Genomic DNA, 21,859 nt, shown 5'->3' with positions numbered 1-21,859 from the left:
CCCAGATAAGTTACGGCCGCCATAGTCGTATATGCGAGTCATATACCATACCATAAGCTTGGAAGCCAATAGCTTATGGTGTAGACACTACCTAGGTAGGCTAGGTTGCTGGAGATTCTTTAAAGCAAACACATCCATATGTAGATGATGCATTTGTATCAGCCATTTACAGATGTGTACATGGTACCTTAGGTAGGTACATCAGTACCTTAGGTACCTAACCTAACATAGGTCCACTGTTAAATGGAATATTTCGTATCTCATGTGGCTTAAGGTGGTTGGTTCCACTACCTACTCCAACTTGTCCCACCTGGCACGTGCTCTGCCTACAGGGCGGGAACTAATGGAACTTTGCAAACATTACAAAACATCGTTCTTCGTTCGTTACCTTCTTACATCAGTACCCATATCAGTCGCTATCACATTTAGCTTGTTACATGTCAGGGGTTCAAGAATTACCAGACGAGCTTCAGCTCGCAGCCGCGGCTCATGTCAAGTATATTCAAAGCTTAGACACAAAGAAGGATGAATATGAGTACTGGCTTACCGAGCATCTCCGTCTAAATGGACTATATTGGGGACTGATGGCGCTACATTTACTACGGCATCCCGATGCGCTCCCCCGAGACGAGGCTATAAACTTTGTCCTCTCCTGCCAGCATGAGAGCGGCGGGTTTGGTGCCGCACCGGGGCATGATGCTCACATGCTCTACACAGTCAGCGCCGTGCAAATCTTTGTCCTGCTTGATGCTTTAGATGAGTTAGAGAAGCACGGTAAGGGCAACGGTAAGGCTCAAGTGGGCAAATGTGAGTCAGCTAACTACGTTCCGGTTTTGCTCGCCGCAGCTGTCTCGTAAGAGCTAACTCAGTCTTCAGTCCTAGCGGATCTTCAAAATCGGGAAACGGGCACATTTGCCGGCGATGAATGGGGCGAAGAAGACACGAGGTTCTTGTATGGCGCTTTGAATGCTCTCTCGCTCCTTGGCCTATTACATTTGGTCGACATCAATAAAGCAGTTGATTACGTTGCTGCTTGCGCCAATTATGACGGTGGCTACGGTGTTAGCCCTGGAGCTGAGACTCACTCTGGTCAGATCTTTACTTGTTTAGCCGCTCTCTCCATTGCCGGGCGTAAAGACTTAATCGACGCCGATAAGCTAGGCGGCTGGCTCAGTGAAAGACAGGTCGCCTGCGGTGGCCTAAATGGGAGACCGGAGAAGAAGGAAGATGTGTGCTACAACTGGTGGGTACTGAGCAGCTTGGAAATGATCGGCCGCACACATTGGGTTGATCGGGAAAAGCTCATAAAGTTTACCCTGAGCTGTCAAGACAGCGAGCGCGGTGGACTATCAGACCGACCTGGTGACATGGTTGATATCTGGCACACGTTCTTTGGCCTGACTGGCTTAAGCTTGCTAAAGTATCCAGGCGTGGAAGCTATTGATCCTGTCTATTGCCTACCAAAGTACACTATAGATCGTGTATTTGGCAGAGCAGGATAACTGCACAGCAACTTCTAGCAAATATCTGCTCTGGTAATCTAATCACGCACCTCTGTCCTACATGTGATTTTCTTCCTTTTCTTCTTTCTCTTTTATTTATTTCTTCTCTCCTCGAGGCCTCGCTCATCAATAGATGGCCAATACTATCTCTTAATGTCTTATTGAGTCCGGCCAGAGGCTGGTTAGAAAAACATCTCTTGCAATCTAATAACCTACTAACGTAAGTCTAAATGGTAGTTAGGATACAAGGCAAGAGTAGAGAGATCCCGAATGTTTCCCCTCTTACTCACAGTTCATTTCACCATAACTAGAGTCATAAGGGTTGCACTCGGACATTTCATACTTAGGTATTAATAGAAGCTTCATACATTCTAGCTTCCATCTCAGGAATTCCAACGTTTTCACAATTTACAATATATCTCCTATTCTACGATCTTTTCATATTTACGTAGTCCTCTTTCGAATTTCTTCTCCACTTTACGATCAGTGCAGCATGTATCTTTAGGCCTTGGCTGTCCGCTTTACGACTAGTCACCAAGCCAGAGACCTTCATAATACCGGAATTAATAATATCGAGATGATCAGTTTGCCTATTTGCCCTTATATAACATCCAACACGTGGTATCTTTTCAATATTATGTACTCTGACCTGACTGGGTATGGCTATTCGAGTTATGACCCGCGCGACCCCAGAATAATTATGTGCCCCTGTATACGCACAATATTACATTATGCGGTGTCCTTCTTTCTCTGTCCGCAGTAGAAGCCAAGTCCATAGTCATCCGTAGTAAAAGTGATCTTTGAGCCCTTGGGGAAATAGAAAACATCGCCAGGTACAGCGTGCACTTTGTTGCCTGCCTCATCGCTTATATCAAAGCTACCCTCAACGATTACCTTCACTATAGACATATTAGTCAATTGATCACTTCTGGAGTTTTTATCAGATGAAGCTTACTCTCGTGATACGTATACTCGTATACAAGCGGCGTCCCCTTCTCCAAACGGTAGAACCCGGCTGAGATAGGTTTCGCGGGGTCGAGGTTCTCGCTTTTGTCTGGTTAGAGGAGAGACATGTGACGGCTTAAGGCACAACTTACGACGTCGAAACATCGCCTAGAAATGCATTATCGTTTGCGATTAGCGGCGGCTTGGTACTCTGTGCATTTGAATAATAAGACATTGGAACAGGACCTTCTGGGGTCGAGCCCGTCTTTGATTTGGCCTTGCTGATAATAGATCCCATCTTGTAAATCGATCAACAGGTATCCCAAGATGAATTATCTAACCTAGTGATACTCGAATATTTAGAAAACACTGTCTATATAAGCTTCTATCTATACTATCGAGATATCTACCTAGGCTTCGTATCCCGAACTCGGCCGCAACATCTTTCTCCACTAATACGATTCACCACCTCCGGTCAGGAGATAACAGAATACCGACTTACATTTTCTTATAGCACAATGCGAACTAAGATGGGGAGCTTTCAACTGGCTCCTTTCCTGTTTACGGTCTGATCAATGTCTCTGGTTGGGCGCGCGTCCCTGCATTATCTTGTCAAGCTCCAAGATCCGCATCCTATCTACCCCAAATTTAGGTACTCATCCCGATTGGACGGAGTTGGACGGGGATGGTTCGGCATTGTACGCAGATAAGCTACCTATATTCTACCTGCGTCCTCGAATGCGGAGTTCGTGATCGCCGCTACGTTCCGCTAGCACTATCACTTTGGGACTCTGGGATATTGGCCTGTACATATCTTAGTATCGCCACTCAACTTCCCCCGCATGCATCCGGATTGGCTTCCACCTATATCTTTATGTAAGATAATATTGCGAATTTATCTACTATAATCGAGTTATGTTTTTAATTAGTTAATAATATTTTACATGTTTGATGTCAAGGGAGCCCCACCTAGGAGCTGAATAGAGAATGATGGTTAACCATTCAGAGTTAAGTAGCGTGATTACAATGCTCATCCAAGTCTAATCACTCCATCAGGCCCGATAACCTCGAAATGTCCATCTCCAACAATTCCTAAAGATTTTAGATTGAGAAGTACTAAGGATGATCGAAAGTCTGCCCTGACAGCTAACCGTTCGCCCTCGGCCTCGCGACCTTCTTTTGACGTCACCAACAGGCAGGTCTTATCTTCCACAGTCTGTTCATCGAGAATAACTAGATGTTCAGAGAAAATACCCTGCCTGACTGGATCGAAATGCTCACGAGAAAACTTAAAGACGTCTTCAATGCCCCAGCCGTGGAAAGGGTATGAAGCTGGTTTCCCTACTGGCGCTCTCGTAGGTTTTTTGATAGCCTCGACGTCGAGCGTATCGACTAATACAGCTATTTAATCATAATTAGCATGGTCCTAAAGGGAGTTTATTTTGAACGGGTGGGACCGTTCTCAAGCACATACCAATCCAATCTACACCCTCAAGCTCTGGCGCACCTAAGCTTTGCGAAAAGAATTCGTCTAACGTCTATTAATTTCTGATTAATTAATTGACGAGCTTCCTAGTAAGTTTCACAAACTTCTTCAGATATAGGGGCTGTGCAGAACACTGGGATGGTATCTTGCAGTCTGTCTGGGTTTGTCATATTTAGCGAATTGTTGATTAAAAAGTTGGGCAAGTGAAGTTTTAGGTGACTAGTTCGTTCGTGTGATAGGATTGAGTTATATCGGATATTTTTTTTAAAACTCTTGGTAAATTCATCAGGTCATGTGATAGGTGCTGTGATATAATCTCAACGTTCGGTTATGAGATGAGAGGACCTTTAACACCTAAGTAAAATGGCAATTTTCCATATTACATTAGGTAGCTATTCATCTGCCTTTCCTATGTTGTATGGATGGATTATCATCATATCTCTCATCTATTATACATGGTATCTAGGGAGCATACGGCGCCGTGAGCGAACCTCTCTATATAGGGGTAAAAGGATTTACACATCCTAGTCCTGTGAAGTTGCCGTAGGAACGTAAAGGGGTTAGGTCACTGGCGGGAGAAGCATGTGTCTACGATCCGAAATTGGAAGAAACAATAAGTGTTAACGACCTTAGATGTGCTATCCGCTCTCTAGCATTGGCATTATATTTCTGATTTTTTAAACTATACCTACTTGATTTATCCATTTCAGGTATAGAAGGTATGTAATTCGTTAAAAACTGACCCTTTACCTACGTAGTTTGGGATAGGGGTATTTTAAATAGATTAAAGAATTACTAACATATGAACTGAAAACCAGAGGAGGACTTGTCTTGTTCGGACTTATTTGATATTAGGAAGTGGAGACTGTACAGAAGTAGAGTACTCTCTGGGTTAGCTACCTCTTATCAAATATAACACCATATCGTAGACTCTAATCGAACGAACTATTGGTATAGTTCTTCAAATCCCCATATAGCCCTTGCATTATTTCCGGCTCAGAGGTACCATTTTCTTAGCATTGGAATCGCTGTTGCTTCACCCAGTTGCACATCACCTGGCCTACACAACCGCAACACTTGCACGCCTATACCACCTCATTAGCATAGTATATAGAAATTAAGGTTCCTGTAGCCCGCCTTACCTTTTTGGCTCGCTCGTCATTATTCGTCCCGCCGATACATGATAGTGTTTGGTTGTCTCTAAACCGAAATTGATTGTAGCAGGCATTAGCGTTGATGACATCGGCGCAGTCATCTGTTGCCGCAAGCTCCCGACTGCATTCAGGAACTTGCTGGCCTAGAATCAAGGAGAAACAGAGTGATATGAGTGCGAAGGAGACTTTCATCGTGAATATCGTGAGGTTATTATTTCTCGAAATGATTATTTATATACCTGGAAATGAAATTTAAGGTTGTCTGACAAGTTTAGGTATTTACAATAGGAATTGAGAGCATTCTATGAATGAGCTAGATAGTATCAGAGAAGATATACTAGCTCTTGGATAACATTTAAAACTATGCAAAGTCTCGGTGTGGTTTAATTACCACTTTAGCCGGACATACCAGTTATGATTGGAGCTGCAGCGCCGAGCTTCATGAGGTAAGAGATAACTAAGAATTGATCGTCTGCCATCATTCGCCAGGAATAGTAACTTCTTGATATTATATGACAACTATAGTGCGGGGATTGTAAAGAAAGGGGGGCGGGATTAATGATTCCGGTCTAATAAAAGATATCCCAACACATAGGTCTACTGTAATCTAGGCAATATTTATTTCAAATTTTGAAGTTTCATTGAATTCTTGTCCACGGGCTATTGTTCCCATCGGCATCTATAAGTTTCTAATGTATAAGAACTCGTGTGGCCTTACTAAACCTTACCAGACATGGTGATGGAGTTATACATATATTACCCCTGTTTCCGGTAGAGCACAAGATGGTATGGAGTGAGGAATAGGGGGGCCTAATACGAACAGATGTACATATTTTAAAAGGGACTGGAAATATTATCTACCGAGTGGACATCAGATTTAACTTTAAAAATGCGTCACAAGTGGTAAATGACTGGACAAGGCCGCTCGTCGTCTGTCTACCGAAGCTCTGGGCAGTGTTAATCCATGCTCAAGTCCCGAACCAGTAACCCTTCTCCACATTAACCGGAATCAAAGCTAGACGGGTTCGCCTATCGAAATGCTCTCCGATATTAATGAGTAATATCCTCCGAGACCGAAAATTAAGCTGGGTTTTCTGCCGGGTGTGGGTGAGACGGCAGTGGTTTACGGAATGGCAGGCAATCGTCATGGCTAAGACCATAATTACCCTTTTGCCTGTCCCTTTCTAACTTCGATTTTTGGTTCAAGGTCCAATACTAACTCTGAATCAACAGTTTGGGAAGTAAGATCAAGATGCAGCTTAAAATTTTCGCCGCAGCTTTGGGGCTGTTTGCGCCTGCGAGCGCACTGCTTCGATTCGGCTGCTCGAGTTTGACCGTCCAGCGCCTAGATCCCTTGGTCAACCCAGGCATGAATCCATCTGCTCATCTCCACCAGATCATTGGAGGCGTATGTTTATATTTATCGAAATTGATATTCTATATTAGTGACTAATGATATAAAGGATTCTTTCAATGCATCTATGCCTCCTGAGACACATGATCTCGCCGCGCTTTCGACTTGTACCACCTGTCAGTTCACAGAAGATCTCTCTAACTATTGGACTGCTGTCATCTTCTACCGTGGCAAGAATGGTACTTTCAAGAGGGTCCCGCAGATGGCCCAGGCAGGCATGGAAGGCACCCAGGGCGGCATGGTGAGCACGGATCGAGCGTAATGAGTTTATAATAACTGTCTAACTCACTACAAAGGTTGTTTACTACATGACTGATGCCCTATTCGACACTGCCCAAAAGTCTACTGTCACAGCTTTCAAGCCTGGCTTCCGTATGCTTGTTGGCGACTCAACTTTCCACGACCGCGAGGAAGCCAGGAAGTGGCGTCAGTTAACTTACATCTGTATGGAGAATCAGGGTACTCGTGCCCCAGAGAGTATCGGTTTCCCTACGAGGCCTTGCCCTGGGGGTATAATGGCGAACCATCGCTTCCCTACGTGAGTATCTTACACGTATGTATGTTGAAATGATCTGACGCAGTGTAGTTGCTGGGACGGCAAGAACTTAGATTCCCCTAACCACCAAGACCACGTCGCGTACCCTGAGAGTGGTACTTTCGAGTCGGGTGGCCCGTGTCCCTCTACGCATCCGGTTAGGCTTCCTCAAATACTTCTTGAGACGATGTGGGATACTAGAGCCTTCAATGACCCAGCAGACTTCGCCGACGGCAAGCAGCCCTTCGTCTGGGCGACAGGCGACACCACTGGTTATAGCAGCCATGCCGACTACATGTTTGGCTGGAAAGATGATTCCCTCCAAAAGGCCATGGATGGACACACGTACGTGTCTGCTCCGATGCTCAAGACACAAAGTATTTCCCAGCAGAACAAATGCAAAGTTCCCGACATGGTAGGGGAGGATATCGATAGCTGTAAGTAACGCGATATGCTTGTTTTCAATAATTGGGTTTCGATTTCTAATTTTTCATAGGGTTGACCAACCTACCCGGTGCAAATCCCGTGGTGTAGGAAGCGATTTGTAGGATAGCTATGGGTTATGGGCTGCGGACAACTTTGCGCGTCACCCACATATCAATTAATGTTCTTATTAATCCACTAAATCCTCGAAATATTTTTCTTTGTTGATTTATCAATTATGATGCGTTCCTAAGGTTGCTTAGCTTGGTGTATTCCGATTTGAAAACTGTAGTGACATTTACGTACCTGTGTACGCACCTCGAGGAACAATGCACGTTGACTAAACCTGTACGCTTTATGATTGGTTTAATTCTCACTCTTACATATCCTCAACCTCATATCTCTTTGTAAATCAGAAGGACATTAAAGAAGATGGTGTACGTATCAAGATATTTGTAGAGGCACGCCAGTTATTTTGATGCCTTTCTGTGAACTTTGCAGGTGACAATGTAATAATTCTTTATGCCAGCCTATCTTAGTGTCTGAACCCCTATTTTAGTACTGCTGTTACGAATACTACTGTTTGTAAATTTTAACTGGATATTAAGTCATTAGCACCTATTGTTCAGAAATCAACAACAACACATATGATAAGATAATAGATTCAAGAAAATGCTAGCTGACCTAGTTACTTGAATTACGGAGAAAATATACGGGGAATCATAGTCACAATAAAGTCCCGAGGGTAAGAACTATGAACATATTAAAGAAGCATCTTACCTGGTAGGTAGGTACATACTAGATGACTGGGGGATCTATGCTAATTAGGTACATAAGATATATATGTAATTCTGAATAATCTAAACGTGCTAATGGTTTTAGTTTAATTTACTAGGTTAGTAGCTTGTTAGAACTCCTTAACCATGATAGACTTTTCGAAGTCAAATTTCTACAGCTGGCAGTACTATCGTACGGCTTAGTACCAACCTTAGGTAATGTAGTGTCCTAGGAATTTATTACTGTACAATGTGTGAAGCTAATATAATATTATTTTTCTTAACTTATGTAATTGATTAAATAGTTGCCTTGTATTATTTGCCTTAGGTACCTATGTAGGTAGGTCCCCTTCAACCTTTAGTTCCTTATGAAGATTTGGTTTAGAGCCTAGCAAAAATAACTGAGTCCATCAACATCGCTACCTGATATCTTCATGCCTTACAACAGCCAACGAAATTTTCCAACTTCGAGCCTCTTCTTTCCTCGTTGCTAGCCTAAAGCGGTAGTTATGATACTTACATCAGAATCATGCAATTCCCTCTAGTCCCAACATTCCCCTTTTATTGTTTATTTTTTTTACAACACTATTTTGTTGTCTTAGTTGCCTTGGTACCAAACTTACCTACATGTAGGTATCATCTTCTGGAAACGTGGTTGCCTCACCCCCTTCGTGCCTTCCTCATAAGGTACCTTACCTAACCTACATGTATGTACCTACCTACATTGTAGTTTCCAAGGTTTCTGTATCAGATCAGTATGCACACAAGCACAGGCCACATTATCTTTCAGTGTAAGAGATACCTAAAAAGACAACCTAGAATTCCCTTTTGCTTCTGTATTTTTTCTAACTCGAGTACATACCTCCATTGAGTTACGTAAAATCAGGTACATAAATGCAAGTAATACATGTATGCATCATGGTTGATGTAGGATCAATTGGAAGCAACGACGTTGATTAGGAAAGCACCGTACCTTACGTACTAGACCACTTCATACATTTTACCAAAACATTGGCAATCGCTATGTGTTGAATTGTTGAATTCAGCAGTAACCATCCATATAACGTAACGTCCTCCTCCCTCGCACTACGACAATTTTTATTTCCCAGCCTCTACCCCTTCTTCACCTTCTACCAGGTAGTTCCACCTATCAAACAACATAAATCAACTAGGGCAGATGTCTACACATCCAACCGCCTTATCTTCCTCAAGTTACACAGGGCTGATTTAGGAGTCAACACCTTCTTCACACTTCCTGCGGAAAGAGTTCATAACAACCGGAGTAAGTAACCACTCAAGATCGTTGGATTTCTTTCTAGTATTCTCCTTTGAGATGCCTCAATTCTTGGTATCTTAATTCACAAAGCACAATACCTCTTCCTCTTCCTCTTGCAACTCCTCCGAAGAAGTCATTCTCACTCTCCTAATCTTACCCCATCCTCCACCATTTTTACCTCCCGTTATATTATCATCTATCTGCCTTATACGAAAAAAAAATTCTATTCCGAATCGCAATCACGAAATTTGATCACATATCACCGCACTTCCATATTCCAGCCATACTCTGACAAGCAGCCATTTGCAATATTAGGTCCCCACATCCTCATTCGATTCTCACAACGCCTCAAATCAGTGTGATACCCCAATTTTGCCTTGGCCATATCACTCTAATTCATCCAATATATCCTTCGTTCATTTGAGTGACCGCTTTTCTACCACCTACCCAACGCCTCCCTACATTTCCCGGACGGCCATAATTCGCCTGGAGACCATATCATTGGAGACTTGAATTGCTCTACGCCATCTACAAGCGATAGAAGATTTGGGTATATCACTGATAATTAAATACAGCAGCCTTGACTCGACCAGGGAATCAGCCCCTCTAGTTAAGATATAGGACGACAACTTAACCGCCAAATAGATCCGAATCCTACTTCTTGACCAAGGTCTTGGCATCTAGATTCTGCATACCCACCTTGCGACACAATACAACACCGGTAGTTTGATACAACTACTGATTGATCTATCTCAGGATCAGCTAATAATAGCTGGGAGAATTAATATTTAGTGTTATTGACGGCCTTATTTCACGAATTCTCGATACTTGTTACCGTGATTGCGGATCCCCCAAGGCTATTAGCAAAGGCTCAATAGGAAGATTCGTTGAATCCCTTTCCCTTGCAAGCGCATTGGGCTGATCTTTCGTCTGGTTGCTATTAGCAGCTTGGAGTTAGATATCAACTCGTGTTTGATCCAGGCAGGGCCTTTTAGGTATGTAGAACTTCTAAGTTTCCCCCCATATCCAAACTTTGAGGAATCGCTCCTCGGGAAATCCAACTGCTTCATTTCCCTTGTGAATTTGACCTTTAGGACCTGGGGTGCTCCTTGCTTAGGATTCGTTTTCTCCCTTGGTCTGGTCCGCTCTTTTCTTAGGCACTGCCTTTTGACCTTAGCAGCCTACTCTCTCCGTTTTCCGTCCAAAATTTTCTCAATTTACCTGGAATCATAGAAATATATATGTATATCTATGGTGTTTGTAATGGCCTATGGCTCATTCCCCGGTACACGATATGGCCTCAAAACTACTTTTGATGACCTTATTTATCACCCCAATGTTCATCAAACATAACGATAACAGCTAAACTATATTACAAGAGCTAAATCGCTGACTCGTTCGTTTTATAGGAAATGGCATCCTACTCGCGCCAAGCCTACATTGCTGAGGACCCTGGTGGGGTCCTCCGTGATATCGAAGTCGACGAAGAGGCAATGATACCGCATCGAGTCGACCAAGGAGGCATCCCACTCGTCTGCTACGCTTGTGAAAAGATTCCAACATTCTCTGACCTTTCTCATCTGATCACCCATGTCAGCTCAAAGGCTCACCTACTGGAGCTTTACAACCTACGCATCAAGAGTTATGGCAACGAAGCATGCGCTGCTCAAGCTCGCAAGTTCGAAATCTGGAACCAGACATACAACATTGACCAGTTGGTTCGCCAGCGTATGGAGGCAAGGGATGAAAAAGGTATCCAGCCACAGCGACGTGGCCATACTCAGAGAGACGAGGCCTCTGGTCGATCGACGGCACGTCGTGGTGCCCGCGGTACTCGTGGACGTCGCGGAAATGCAGTAAGTATTTCTCTGACTTAGTGGCGAATTAATTTTCTGACGTATTATGTGCTACAGAACTCCCGTGGTCGTGGTCGCAAAGTTTCTGATCTTACGGATATCAAACACGAGCCAGATGATGGCATGAGCTTTGGGGATGGCTATGAAGACCTACAAGGCTCTCCAATTCATTCATGGCAATCTAACCTTAATCCGCTTATGTCCCAAGAGGGTGATCTAGATCTGATACCACAGGGAAACTTCGAAGACTGGGGAGATGAAGAGGATCTCGTAAAATATGAGTCATCGGAGGCTGAAAGCTCCTACCCGTCAGAGAACCTCACCGAGGTCACAGAGGTTAACGAGAACGATACGGGTAGTCTTAGTCTCAAGGGTGTGGTATATCCTGGCATGGGTCTCTTTGATGCCGCTAAGGAGGAACAGCGGCGTAAGAGAAACCAGCGCAAGCCTCCCGCGGTTCTCCTGCAACTGGAAATCAACTCCACAATGGTCACAACGCAAGAAGATGTATATGATTTAAATCTCGACTACCAACGATCTAGGGATGTTTATGATGATCCATCCATCGATGGGAGCGAGGTAAGTGGAGAGGAAACTGCAGCTTAGTATGAGAAACTCGCTAACATACATTTTGAGGATGAGGACGACGTAGAGAGAAAGCCCAGACGTCGAGGAGCCCAAGCCCATGCAACGTCAGTTTCCAAGAGGGCAAAATACCGTGCTTCATCTCGCGATACTCGCACCACACGTACTACTCGCGCAGCAGCACAGGCTGCACAACGGTTCACATCAACAGAAGACTTCATTCAGCCAGCGCACAGTCGAACTTTGAACGCCGGGGGGAGGATTTCGAGATCTGCTTCAAATTGCGGTTCAGTGTCACAGGGCCAGCTGCCCCTTCATAATCATGGGTTTCAGGGCGAAAATAGCATGATCCACGATCCTTTGGTTCTGGATAGTGACCTAGGTTGGCTGCTATCCCAAAATTTTGCCGGTGACACTCCGGCTGACATTGAACAGCAGACGTTGCCGACACCCCCCCTGGTCGACGAAGGCGACAGTGAGTCATTAACAATGTCCCAATTCGCGTATGATGGGCTCACATACATTGACAGTCAAGACCGTTTACCCGGCCTTGCCTTACGACCAGGCAACCCGAATCTGTCGTTCGCATCTCCAAGCCCTAGTCTCAAACGACCCTCATCGCATTTCCTCGGGAAGGAGAATGATAATTTAGCACGAAAACCGCCGGTCGCATCCTCGAACCCCTATTTCCAGTCCATCAATTCTAATCACAACGAGAGCTATAACCCGCTCTATGTCCAACCTCAAGACGGACTTGCATTTCGCATGTACGATACGTATGAAGAGGACGTAAAGCCGGTAGCAAGTTTCCACCCTGTCAATGGTCACGAAGGGTTCAACTCTTTACAGATGCAGGTTCATCATAATGCAACAACGTATGCTCCCAACCAGACCGGTGCTGACGATTTCGACCTTTAGAAGATTGCAGTTATTTGGTACGACCTACACGTCTCGAGTCGTAGGCTAGGGAATGCTACTTATGTTCTCTTAAACGAATTAAGCAACGCATCATCAATAGCCCCGAACAAATCATTCTCTAAACTTTCGAGAGTGGGAAAGTTCCCAATCTTAAGGTAGTAAAGGCACTGGTACGTTCCCTCTTTTTGGCAAGGACTAGTGCCTGTGATGGTATTCATGGCATTCCATGACTTCGCGATCCTAACCATAATCATAGGCAAATCATAGGCAAATCATATTGGAGCGTATAGTATTACTATCGCATTTTTGCAACTCGATTGGACGTCTTATCGACCCATAGTTGGCCGTTTGACTGTTTCTTTTAACGCCGTCGGTGTACATACTCGGCCCCGAGCCCATTGTTAAGACCATCATTTCTCCCTTCACCACCCCTACTTGCAGGACAATAGGCTTCGGCTATTTTATTCGCTAACTTTTAACCTACCGCACGCCACGGATGAGTTAGATTCGAGAGTGAAGATTTTCCGCCCTGGGTATGGTGGGCTCATCCCAGGATTGGGGCAAACTAGGTATCGACCAAGGCATCGTAGAGCCGCGGAGTTAGGTTGATGGGATGCAAACAAGAGACTCTGCATTATTCGATGATGATTCACGACTATATTAGGTCTAAAGGGTAGACTATCTTAACAATTTTGGCAATGGACTCACATATTTATTATTAATACGGGCTTGTTGTACATTAAGTGATAGCTGTTATTTAGACTACCACACGTTCTATTACATAAATTGCAATGCATTCCACCAAAATGAAATGACGGGCTCTAAGAGTATCGGCATCATTGAGGGGTTTCTAGAGTTGCTCAATACTCGATACAAGATGATCTAACTGATCAGGTCCGTTCCCCAATACATCGGCCAGGAGCCTTGTTGCGCCATTCAACCTACGTATTTTGATCGTTTCCTCGAGTTCCTTAGACTTTCTTGCTGCTACATCCAGCACTTTCCGCGGAATGCGAGCTAATCTCGCTACGTTTAGACCATAGGACCTATGAGCCATGCCCTCACCCACCTCGTACAAGAATGTGATGTCATCTTCTTCTCCATCTCCATCTTCGTCGTTACCTTCGGCTCGCGCTTCCTCGCCATCAATGCCGCGCTTGGTGGCGGTAAAGCGCATGTGGACGTTCTTGCAGCGGCCGTCGAGGCCGTCGGCGACGCGGGCTAGGTTCTGGTAGTGGGTGATGAAAAGGGTGAGACAGCGGGTATCTTGCACGACGTGGGTGAGTACGGCGTGGGCAATGGCGGCGCCGTCGTGGGTGCTGGTGCCACGACCGAGCTCGTCGAGGACGACTAGGGAGCGCGGGGTCGCGGCTCGGAGGATACGTGCTGTTTCGGAGACTTCGACCATAAAGGTGGATTCGCCGGCGAATAGGTTGTCGCGAGCACCCATGCGCGTGTAGATTGCGTCGGCGAGGGTTAGAGTCAGAGACGAGGCGGGTACGAAGGAACCGATTTGTGCTAGGAGTACGAGTAGCGCGACGGCGCGGACGAAGGAGGATTTGCCGCCCATGTTGGGTCCTGTGATTAGGTGGGCGAGGGGTGTTGGGGAAGATAGAGTCGTGCTGAAGGGGATGTAAGATGTTGTTAGAGTCTGCTCTGCGATGGGATGTCGGCCTTCGCTGATTGAAATGGTTGGGGGTGAGTCGGATGGGAGAAATGTGGGTTTGGAGTAGCCGGGGAGGGCGGCGACCTTGGAGAGGGAGAGGAGGCAGTCGAGGGTGGCAAGGGAGGAGACGGCGTCGCGGAGTGGTTGGTAGTCTAATGCGATGGCCTCGAGTAGAGAGGTGAAAGCTACGTCGCAGGCGGCTGATAGAGCCTCCTTGCGCTGGTCACGCTCCGAGATGAGGCGGACGACATCTGGTGTGTGGAAACGCGATAGCTTCTTCGTGCCACTGATCTTGAGCCAGGAGGCGGGGACGCGCTTAAGGTCGCCATTTGGTACCTCAATAAGGTACTCAATGCCGGCGACGGTAACGTACGGTACGGGGGACTTCTTGCCAAGAGTTAAAGCAGCTAACTTGCGGTGAGCATCCAACTCCTGCTCTACAGACGCGATACCTAGTTTGTGCTCGGTGATAGCGTCTGTTTCTTCACTCTCGCGGAAGAATGCGTATTTATCGTCCCGGCGGGCTGCCTCGGCACTGATGCGATCGAGATACGACAAGACGGTTGGCAGTATAAGTGGCAGTGAGGAGATGGCGGAGCTAATTGCTTCTGCTGTGAAGCCCGTATCTTCAGATGACTTCACCTTCGTGAATTCCATTGCTATCCTTTGAAGTGTTTGAAGAACCGCTAAGAGCTCAGGGCGAGTACACTTTCCATAGTATATACGAATTAGACTTCGCTCGAGGTCCGTCCTAATACTCTTTAATAAATGCTCTAGTTGGTCGACCTTGGCTGTCGAGGCATTCTCGAGTAGCTCCTCGATAGCGGCTACCCTTTCTTCAAGGCGCTCCTTGTCTAAAAGGGGCCGACCAATCCATTTTCGAAGTAGCCTCTGTCCAAAGCGAGTCAACGTCTTATCCAGGGCCCAGAAAAGACTGCCCTTTTCGGTGTGGTCAGTTTGATTGCGATACACCTCAAGGCTCTCCAAGGTTGTGCCATTGATCAACATGTGCTGACGAGCAGTGAAGGACTGGAAATATTTGGTTAAATCGAATATATGCTCGAGACCGTACTCTTTCAAATGGTTGATCATAGAAGATAAGCAGATGGTGACGGGTTCTGGTAATTTGAGGACTTTGTCGAGAAGAGCGCTAGCCTGCTCATTATTACCTTCAGAAGCCTCCTTTAGTTTAGCGGAGTAGAACTGAGCGACATGCGAGTAAGCTTCAGCAGCAATTGTCTTGGACTTAGGAATCCTTTCAATTCTGCTTCGATCGCCAAATACGTTGGTAGCGCTGCCCGATAAATGCTGAAGGAGCTTGTCCGTAGCTTTAGAGAGATCACCAACGATGAGAAATTCGCACGGCGAAATATGTAGGAGTCTCGTTTCGATTTCGCTTCTCATGAAACCATCTTCGAAGTTATCATATATGATATCGCCGGTCGCGGGCTGTACTGCGATGATACCAACATCGACCTTCTCGTCAGTACCCCATCCTTTGGCTTTTGTCTCCGTGATACAGAGGAGATATCCGCCTGCTGGAGCTCCTGAGTTATCTCTCTGGTCCAGCTCCCCAATCTCGTCAACGTAGGTTCCCTTAGTGTATACATTGGTAAGCTTTCTTGTGAAGGGTGCATTGCGATTATCGCCGGCTTTCTTCAACGCTGCGGTCTCGATTTGGCGAACAACACCAACTTTGTGACCAGCCGCGACTAACCGTTTAGCGTGTACCGGTAGCCGGTGTACGGGAATACTTGCAGACGCGAATCTGTCAAGATGTGCTTCAGAGGGGTGCTCGTCGTATCTGAACTTTCCAGGTATACAGACTATACTAAGCTCCTTGGCGGCAATACGAGCATCTTCGCCAAAGAACTTGAACTTGTATCCCACTTCAACAATCAATATGGTGTCCATATGCTTTCTCTTGATGTCCAAAAATTGTATTTCCATTGGTGTAAGCTTCCCTGTCTTGGCTCCCTTCTTCTTGCCTTTCGTAGGTGGTGGCGGAGGTTCTTCTTCTTCGCCATCTTCTGCGTCCTCGGCCGCAGCTTGTGTTTCGTCATCTCCCTGCCCAGTTCCACGTCTGCCATATGCCATACTATCCGGACGTCCAAGCTTCTGTACAAATTTACGGTGAAGCTCTTCTTTTCTCCGCTTCTCGGAAGCACTATCTTCCTTCTCCTCCTCGATTGCATCTTCTCGAGAGGTTGAGCCGTTGTATATATAACGTTCCGTACGAGTACCCGGTCTGCTTAGGGCTAAGGTAGGAGATCTAGCAGTTGAGCTTTCTAACTCGTCATCCTCATTTTCTACATCGGTAGCTTTAGACTTTTTCTTAGGGGGTGTATTATTCCCATTATCGGTGTCTTCTCGGAGCGGTCTCTTTCGGGAGCTATCAGGGGTATTATTGGGGCTCTCGGCATCTTGAGTCTGGGGCTTTCGGAGGGATGTAGCTAGACCATTAACGGTCCTCGGGGTGAAAAAGTTAGTGAGAGACTGCTGCTTTTTCCCTTTGGGATGGCTGGCCATTCTGGAGATAGTAGCAACTTAATGTCGCTAGTAATGCAAATTGTCAATGGTGGTTTGAATTTTAGAAATAAGTCGTCATAAAGTTGAAGACGGGACGCGTCTAAGAATCAGTAAACGCGTTAAGTGTTCAGCACAGACCATCTTCTAGAGTTTCTGCTTCAGGGGAGCTCCTTGCCAATCTCCACTAAGCCACAGGATACATGAGTGCCCCGTACCGCTATATACCGCTAAATACCGCTAGGGGAAGGCTAACCCCCACGCAAATTCAACCTAATACACCACAACCTCTTTTCTACAGAATACAACTTCTTCACATAATCATTCATCACCCAGGTTTTCATACTGCTATTGACATGAAAAATATGAAATTAATCTATATAACCTAAATGTATCCTCTTCAGACGTCTATCCTATCCAACCTACTCTATTTTATTACTAAGAAACAGTTTTCCGAAATCCCACTAATTCGATCCAATCTTTATGTCCTGAACTCTTCTATAGTTCAGCTTCATTGCCGTTGAATGCGATTATGTTGGGGCTTCCGTTTGCATTCTGCACCTTGTCTCGTGTTCCGAGGTCAATTAGGCGACTGGTGACCTTTTGAGCACCTGAAATTGACTCTCGCGACATCAAGTACGTCACAAGTCCGGCGACGTGAGGACAAGCCATACTGGTTCCGCTCATGGCGACATAATCCGAGTCACTATCCATCCAAGCTGAATAGATGTCGCTTCCCGGGGCGAATATGTCCACACAACTTCCCCAGTTAGACCAGTCTGGTCGATTGTCCGTCTGATCAATAGCTGCTACCGTGATTGCTTCCGGTACTGCTGCCGGGCTGTATGTGCATGCGTCGACACCATAGTTGCTAGCCGCTACTACTAATGTCATACCAGTTGCAACGGCATTCTTAACAACGTCGTCTAGAGCCTGGAATCTGGGGCCACCTATCGACATATTGATTACAGACCGATCGATTTTCCCCTTTGTTTGAGCATCGTTCACAGCTGGTAGATGTTAGATTCTGTCATTGGTGTTCTCTCATTCGTAGCGACTTACCCCAGTCTATTCCGGCAATGATTCCAGACCAGCTTCCAGACGAGTCTTTATCCAGAACCTTCACTCCGATGAGCATAGTACTATTGTTCACTCCAACCGTGTTGCCGCCGACGGTTGCAGCTGTATGAGTTCCGTGCCCGTTGTCGTCAATATCCTTTGGCAAATATTAGCAAATGTTATAGGAAGCTTCGCTAGTGCATCTTACCTGAGCCCCGTTGATGAAGTTCTTTCCAAATGTAGCACGTCCTCCAAATTCCTAGCTTAAGTCAGTCACTAATGTCCAATATTTATTAGATTGAATGTGGCTTACCTGGTGAGTCACGCGAATTCCGGTGTCTAGTATGTAGGCATAAGTTGGAGATTCAGTAGTACGGGCGACATCGTCTACGTAGGTCTCAACACCGGGGTCCCGATGAGAAATTCGACCCAAACCCCAGGTATCAGTCTGGGGGTCTGATCTAGGAGCATTGCGAGAGATAGCTGCTTGAGCAGTCACACGGCCATCTCGAGCAACGTATGAAACCTTATACCAGTTAGAATAACTTTATTGGAGGTGTATAATTGACTTACCAGAGGATCATTACGAATATTGTCGAGAGTCGCGTCGTCGCACTCAACGTGGTAGCCATTGAAACCAGGAACCTGATAGGTTTTCACAACCCCCTTTTTGGCACCTTTGGTCCGTTGAGAAGAAGTATAATGGATCCGCTGATAATGCGCTTGAAACGTCTTCGGGGTGGCGCTTTTCATAACTACAATATAGTTATCGTCTATGCCATCTGCAATGTCTCTATGCATGAGAGGCGCTTTGGCTAGAGCAAGAGGCACCAAAGCCGCGAGAAACAGATGAAAGGTCTTCATCGTGATTCTTTTCCGAGTCGGCAAGACGGAGGTGTACTTCTGTATAAGCTAGACGAATGGCAACGGAGTAAGAATAGGATTTATGAGGCTTGAACGGAGTTTGCTGGATCAGCTGGTTGATAATTATAAAGATAAACTATGCTGTCTTCATTGATTCTTTTATAGAAGCAACGGCTAGGATAGAATTGGAGCCCCTTTCGCTTTCATAATATCTTCTGTGGCACCATAAACACTTCAAATGACTCGTCATGTAATAGTTCTATTCACTTTCTTGTTCTTGACACCAAATGAGGGTATTTTCTGAGACCCTAATAGTGACTTAGTAGCACCAATAATCATCCTCAGCTCACGGGAAGGGCCGAGACTTCTGACTGGGTGAAGTACTCAAATCTAGAAATATACAATTCACTCGATAGCGTTGATTTGCTGAAAAGGGCCCACCTACGAAGCTTTCTCATGTGAATTTGAGAGCCTTTCTATTCTTCGACATGTCTTACGGATCTGATCGGAATTATTAAGCTTGTGATTGCGTGACAGTCGCATCGGAGCTAATTCTAGTCACACAACCAGCAGTGAGGCCGTGATATTGGGTCAACTTAGATCGATAAGGCTCGAAATCAGGACCCGATCTTGACTGTACCGGCAGCTAGGTCGCGATTTGAGGCTATCTATTACCATCTAATCGCTGCACACTAACAACCTAGCACTTGAGGGAAGTTGATTGGATAGCTTGATTGCACAGTACACCATTAAGGGGTAATGTCCACCTTCTTTCACCTATTCCAATCACGGACCCAGTCGACTCACCGTGTTCGTATGACAGTGCTATTATCAAACATTTTGACCTAATGAAGTCATACGAGGAGAGTAACAGAGTATTCTATAGAATATAGATTTGTATTACGGAACAAATTTATAGTTCCTTAAGCTAACGTTTGAGCGGTGATGGCGAGATTGTTAGTCCGTCTAACTATATCTAGTCGTCGATCGCTTTCTTGCCTTGCCAAGTTACCAATACTCCCTCGTAGGGCCAAGTGTATACAACGTGTGACCCTGTACGACTTGTGCCGGAGACATACCTATTTCGTATCCCGGGGAGTACAGAAAGGTTAAAGTGTCTTATCACAGAAGGCTAGCTGAGGAATAGCCCGCACATAGGGTGATTTTAATATGGCATTTGCTAATACAAGTAGGGTGATGTGGAAATAGCTAATAGAGGAAATGTTTCGAAAGTTGGCTTCTTAGGGAAAAAGATGGCTATTGGTCATATATGAAGGCTGAAGTTGTCTGAACTAACACAGAAATGCTGCTGATGATTCATATGCCGTATTCCTAAAGTTTACACACGGGTAAATTGTAGAATCGGAAGGACATACCTATTATAATTAGGGCATGCTCATATAGTATCTTTGAGGGATAAAGTGAACAGTAGATATCAACTCGCCTCAGAAACGCTCAGATACATCAATAATACGGAAAGTGGCAGTATTGGCCATGCATTGGTAACGAACGATCAAAGTGTGTGATGCTTGTGTTCCTTGATCGTAATATCTAGCAGCTGTGAAAGCAAGGGGCACCTGGTTAGTCAGATCTAATCGATTGGATCGATTTCCTTTACTCTTGTGTTGATGTCATCGTGAATCTAGTGTTTGAGATATTCTACCTAGATAGCTCCAATACTAATATACTACCGTCTCTATATCTATATTCTCTATGAACTTGGCCACTGGATACCTTAGGTACCCATGCTTGTCATATCGAGGTATGTAACTATCTAGAGCTGGGACTCGGCGAGGCCGTGAAAGCTGTGGCACGGAAGGAGTAGAACTTGTATTTTTCTTGCTTTATAGCTCATAAATACCTTGTTCTTACTGAATTACCTGTACATACTTGATCTACACATGGTAACCTTAGCCATCCTATTACCAAGTATCTTGCAGTCTCATACTTGTTAATTCAAGACTTCTAACACATGATATCCTTTGCTATATTATTTATGGATTGGATCCTCGAGAGTTCAGTCTTGTTAGTTACTGAAAACTCTTCCTAGTGTTGATCTTATTACGTAGGGCGTCACACTTGGGTAAAACATGGAGGCAAGGAATATTCACCGTAGGTTAAGGTTACAATGTTTAAAAACAATAGGGCAATATGCTAGTATTATATTGTACAACATTATCTTCCAAGATATGTCCTTTTGCGATGTATGTGGAATACAATAACCGCAGAGCTAGATGTTTGTACATTTCGCGGAATAGAGAGAAACTAAACTGTAATTCGCTTTACTATCTGGTTGTTTTATGGTAACATAATTCTTGGTAGGACTATGCCTTAAGTATAAGGAGTTTATGACAGCGTTTAGTTGCCTTGGTGCTCTATCTAAGTGACTTGCTACACGGCTATTAAAAGATCTCCTTTTATTTGAGACTGACATGTTGGGATTGTCCTCGTAGCTATATAGTATTTAGATACACAAGCACATATGTATATGTAATATTTGATCGTAGTTCAGCTTAATCGACCTATAGATAAACTTGGCAAATGAAAGGGCAGAGCGGCCGCAGTCTCAGAGAGCTCAACTAAAATACTAAAGCTAATGTCCTCTATTGGATCGGTATAGTGTCGGTCTTGAATATGATTGATCCATATCTTACAACTACATTAGTACATATGTAACGACCTAATGCATGCGGGATGAATAAGGTTTATAACTTCTTGGGAAGGGGCCACTTATGTGCAGGAGGATGGAATGTGTGTGGCAAATCAAGTACTTAGGTGGATACGGTACACGCATGTTTTATACAGTATAAGATGAATGCAACTGCTATTTCATTAACTTGGAGAAGGAGCGAGAACCTACATACATAGGGGCGG

The 21,859-nt window shown here is 45.0% G+C and overlaps 6 protein-coding genes across 7 annotated transcripts; 3 read left to right on the top strand and 3 right to left on the bottom strand.

The window, feature by feature from the left end:
* Positions 1-437: 437 nt before the first annotated feature.
* On the top strand, positions 438-1,502 carry GL218_03324 (putative geranylgeranyl transferase type-2 subunit beta; the record flags this gene model as incomplete). The annotated part of the gene is made up of 2 exons (XM_033579881.1): positions 438-807; positions 877-1,502. 2 exons carry the CDS (start codon positions 438-440, stop codon positions 1,500-1,502), a joined length of 996 nt encoding a protein of 331 aa, XP_033436939.1.
* Positions 1,503-2,231: 729 nt separating this feature from the next.
* GL218_03323 (putative ethanolamine utilization protein) lies at positions 2,232-2,745 on the bottom strand (the record flags this gene model as incomplete). Its single annotated transcript, XM_033579880.1, has 3 exons — positions 2,232-2,401; positions 2,458-2,549; positions 2,600-2,745. The coding sequence occupies 3 exons, from the start codon at positions 2,743-2,745 to the stop codon at positions 2,232-2,234; spliced, it is 408 nt and encodes a 135-aa protein (XP_033436947.1).
* Positions 2,746-6,339: 3,594 nt separating this feature from the next.
* On the top strand, positions 6,340-7,570 carry GL218_03322 (uncharacterized protein; the record flags this gene model as incomplete). 2 transcript variants are annotated; one of them, XM_033579878.1, is made up of 5 exons in its annotated part: positions 6,340-6,495; positions 6,551-6,742; positions 6,798-7,039; positions 7,088-7,473; positions 7,533-7,570. In XM_033579878.1, 5 exons carry the CDS (start codon positions 6,340-6,342, stop codon positions 7,568-7,570), a joined length of 1,014 nt encoding a protein of 337 aa, XP_033436946.1. The 2 variants fall into 2 exon arrangements, with proteins under 2 accessions (XP_033436946.1, XP_033436945.1); XM_033579879.1 differs by lacking the exons at positions 6,340-6,495; positions 6,551-6,742 and having other exon boundaries at positions 6,810-7,039.
* A 3,353-nt stretch (positions 7,571-10,923) lies between these two features.
* On the top strand, positions 10,924-12,870 carry GL218_03321 (uncharacterized protein; the record flags this gene model as incomplete). Its single annotated transcript, XM_033579877.1, has 3 exons — positions 10,924-11,367; positions 11,425-11,946; positions 12,004-12,870. 3 exons carry the CDS (start codon positions 10,924-10,926, stop codon positions 12,868-12,870), a joined length of 1,833 nt encoding a protein of 610 aa, XP_033436944.1.
* An 850-nt stretch (positions 12,871-13,720) lies between these two features.
* On the bottom strand, positions 13,721-17,065 carry GL218_03320 (DNA mismatch repair protein MSH3; the record flags this gene model as incomplete). Its single annotated transcript, XM_033579876.1, has 1 exon — positions 13,721-17,065. One exon carries the CDS (start codon positions 17,063-17,065, stop codon positions 13,721-13,723), a length of 3,345 nt encoding a protein of 1,114 aa, XP_033436943.1.
* A 495-nt stretch (positions 17,066-17,560) lies between these two features.
* On the bottom strand, positions 17,561-18,874 carry GL218_03319 (Alkaline protease 1; the record flags this gene model as incomplete). Its single annotated transcript, XM_033579875.1, has 5 exons — positions 17,561-18,072; positions 18,125-18,278; positions 18,330-18,380; positions 18,435-18,647; positions 18,695-18,874. The coding sequence occupies 5 exons, from the start codon at positions 18,872-18,874 to the stop codon at positions 17,561-17,563; spliced, it is 1,110 nt and encodes a 369-aa protein (XP_033436050.1).
* Positions 18,875-21,859: the final 2,985 nt, after the last annotated feature.

This window comes from Daldinia childiae, assembly GCF_008694065.1.
Source record: "Daldinia childiae strain JS-1345 chromosome Unknown Scaffold3, whole genome shotgun sequence".
In the NCBI taxonomy this organism is placed as follows: domain Eukaryota; kingdom Fungi; phylum Ascomycota; class Sordariomycetes; order Xylariales; family Hypoxylaceae; genus Daldinia; species Daldinia childiae.
The sequence above is the reverse complement of the archived record's forward strand: the minus strand, read 5'-3'. Positions and strand labels throughout refer to the sequence as shown.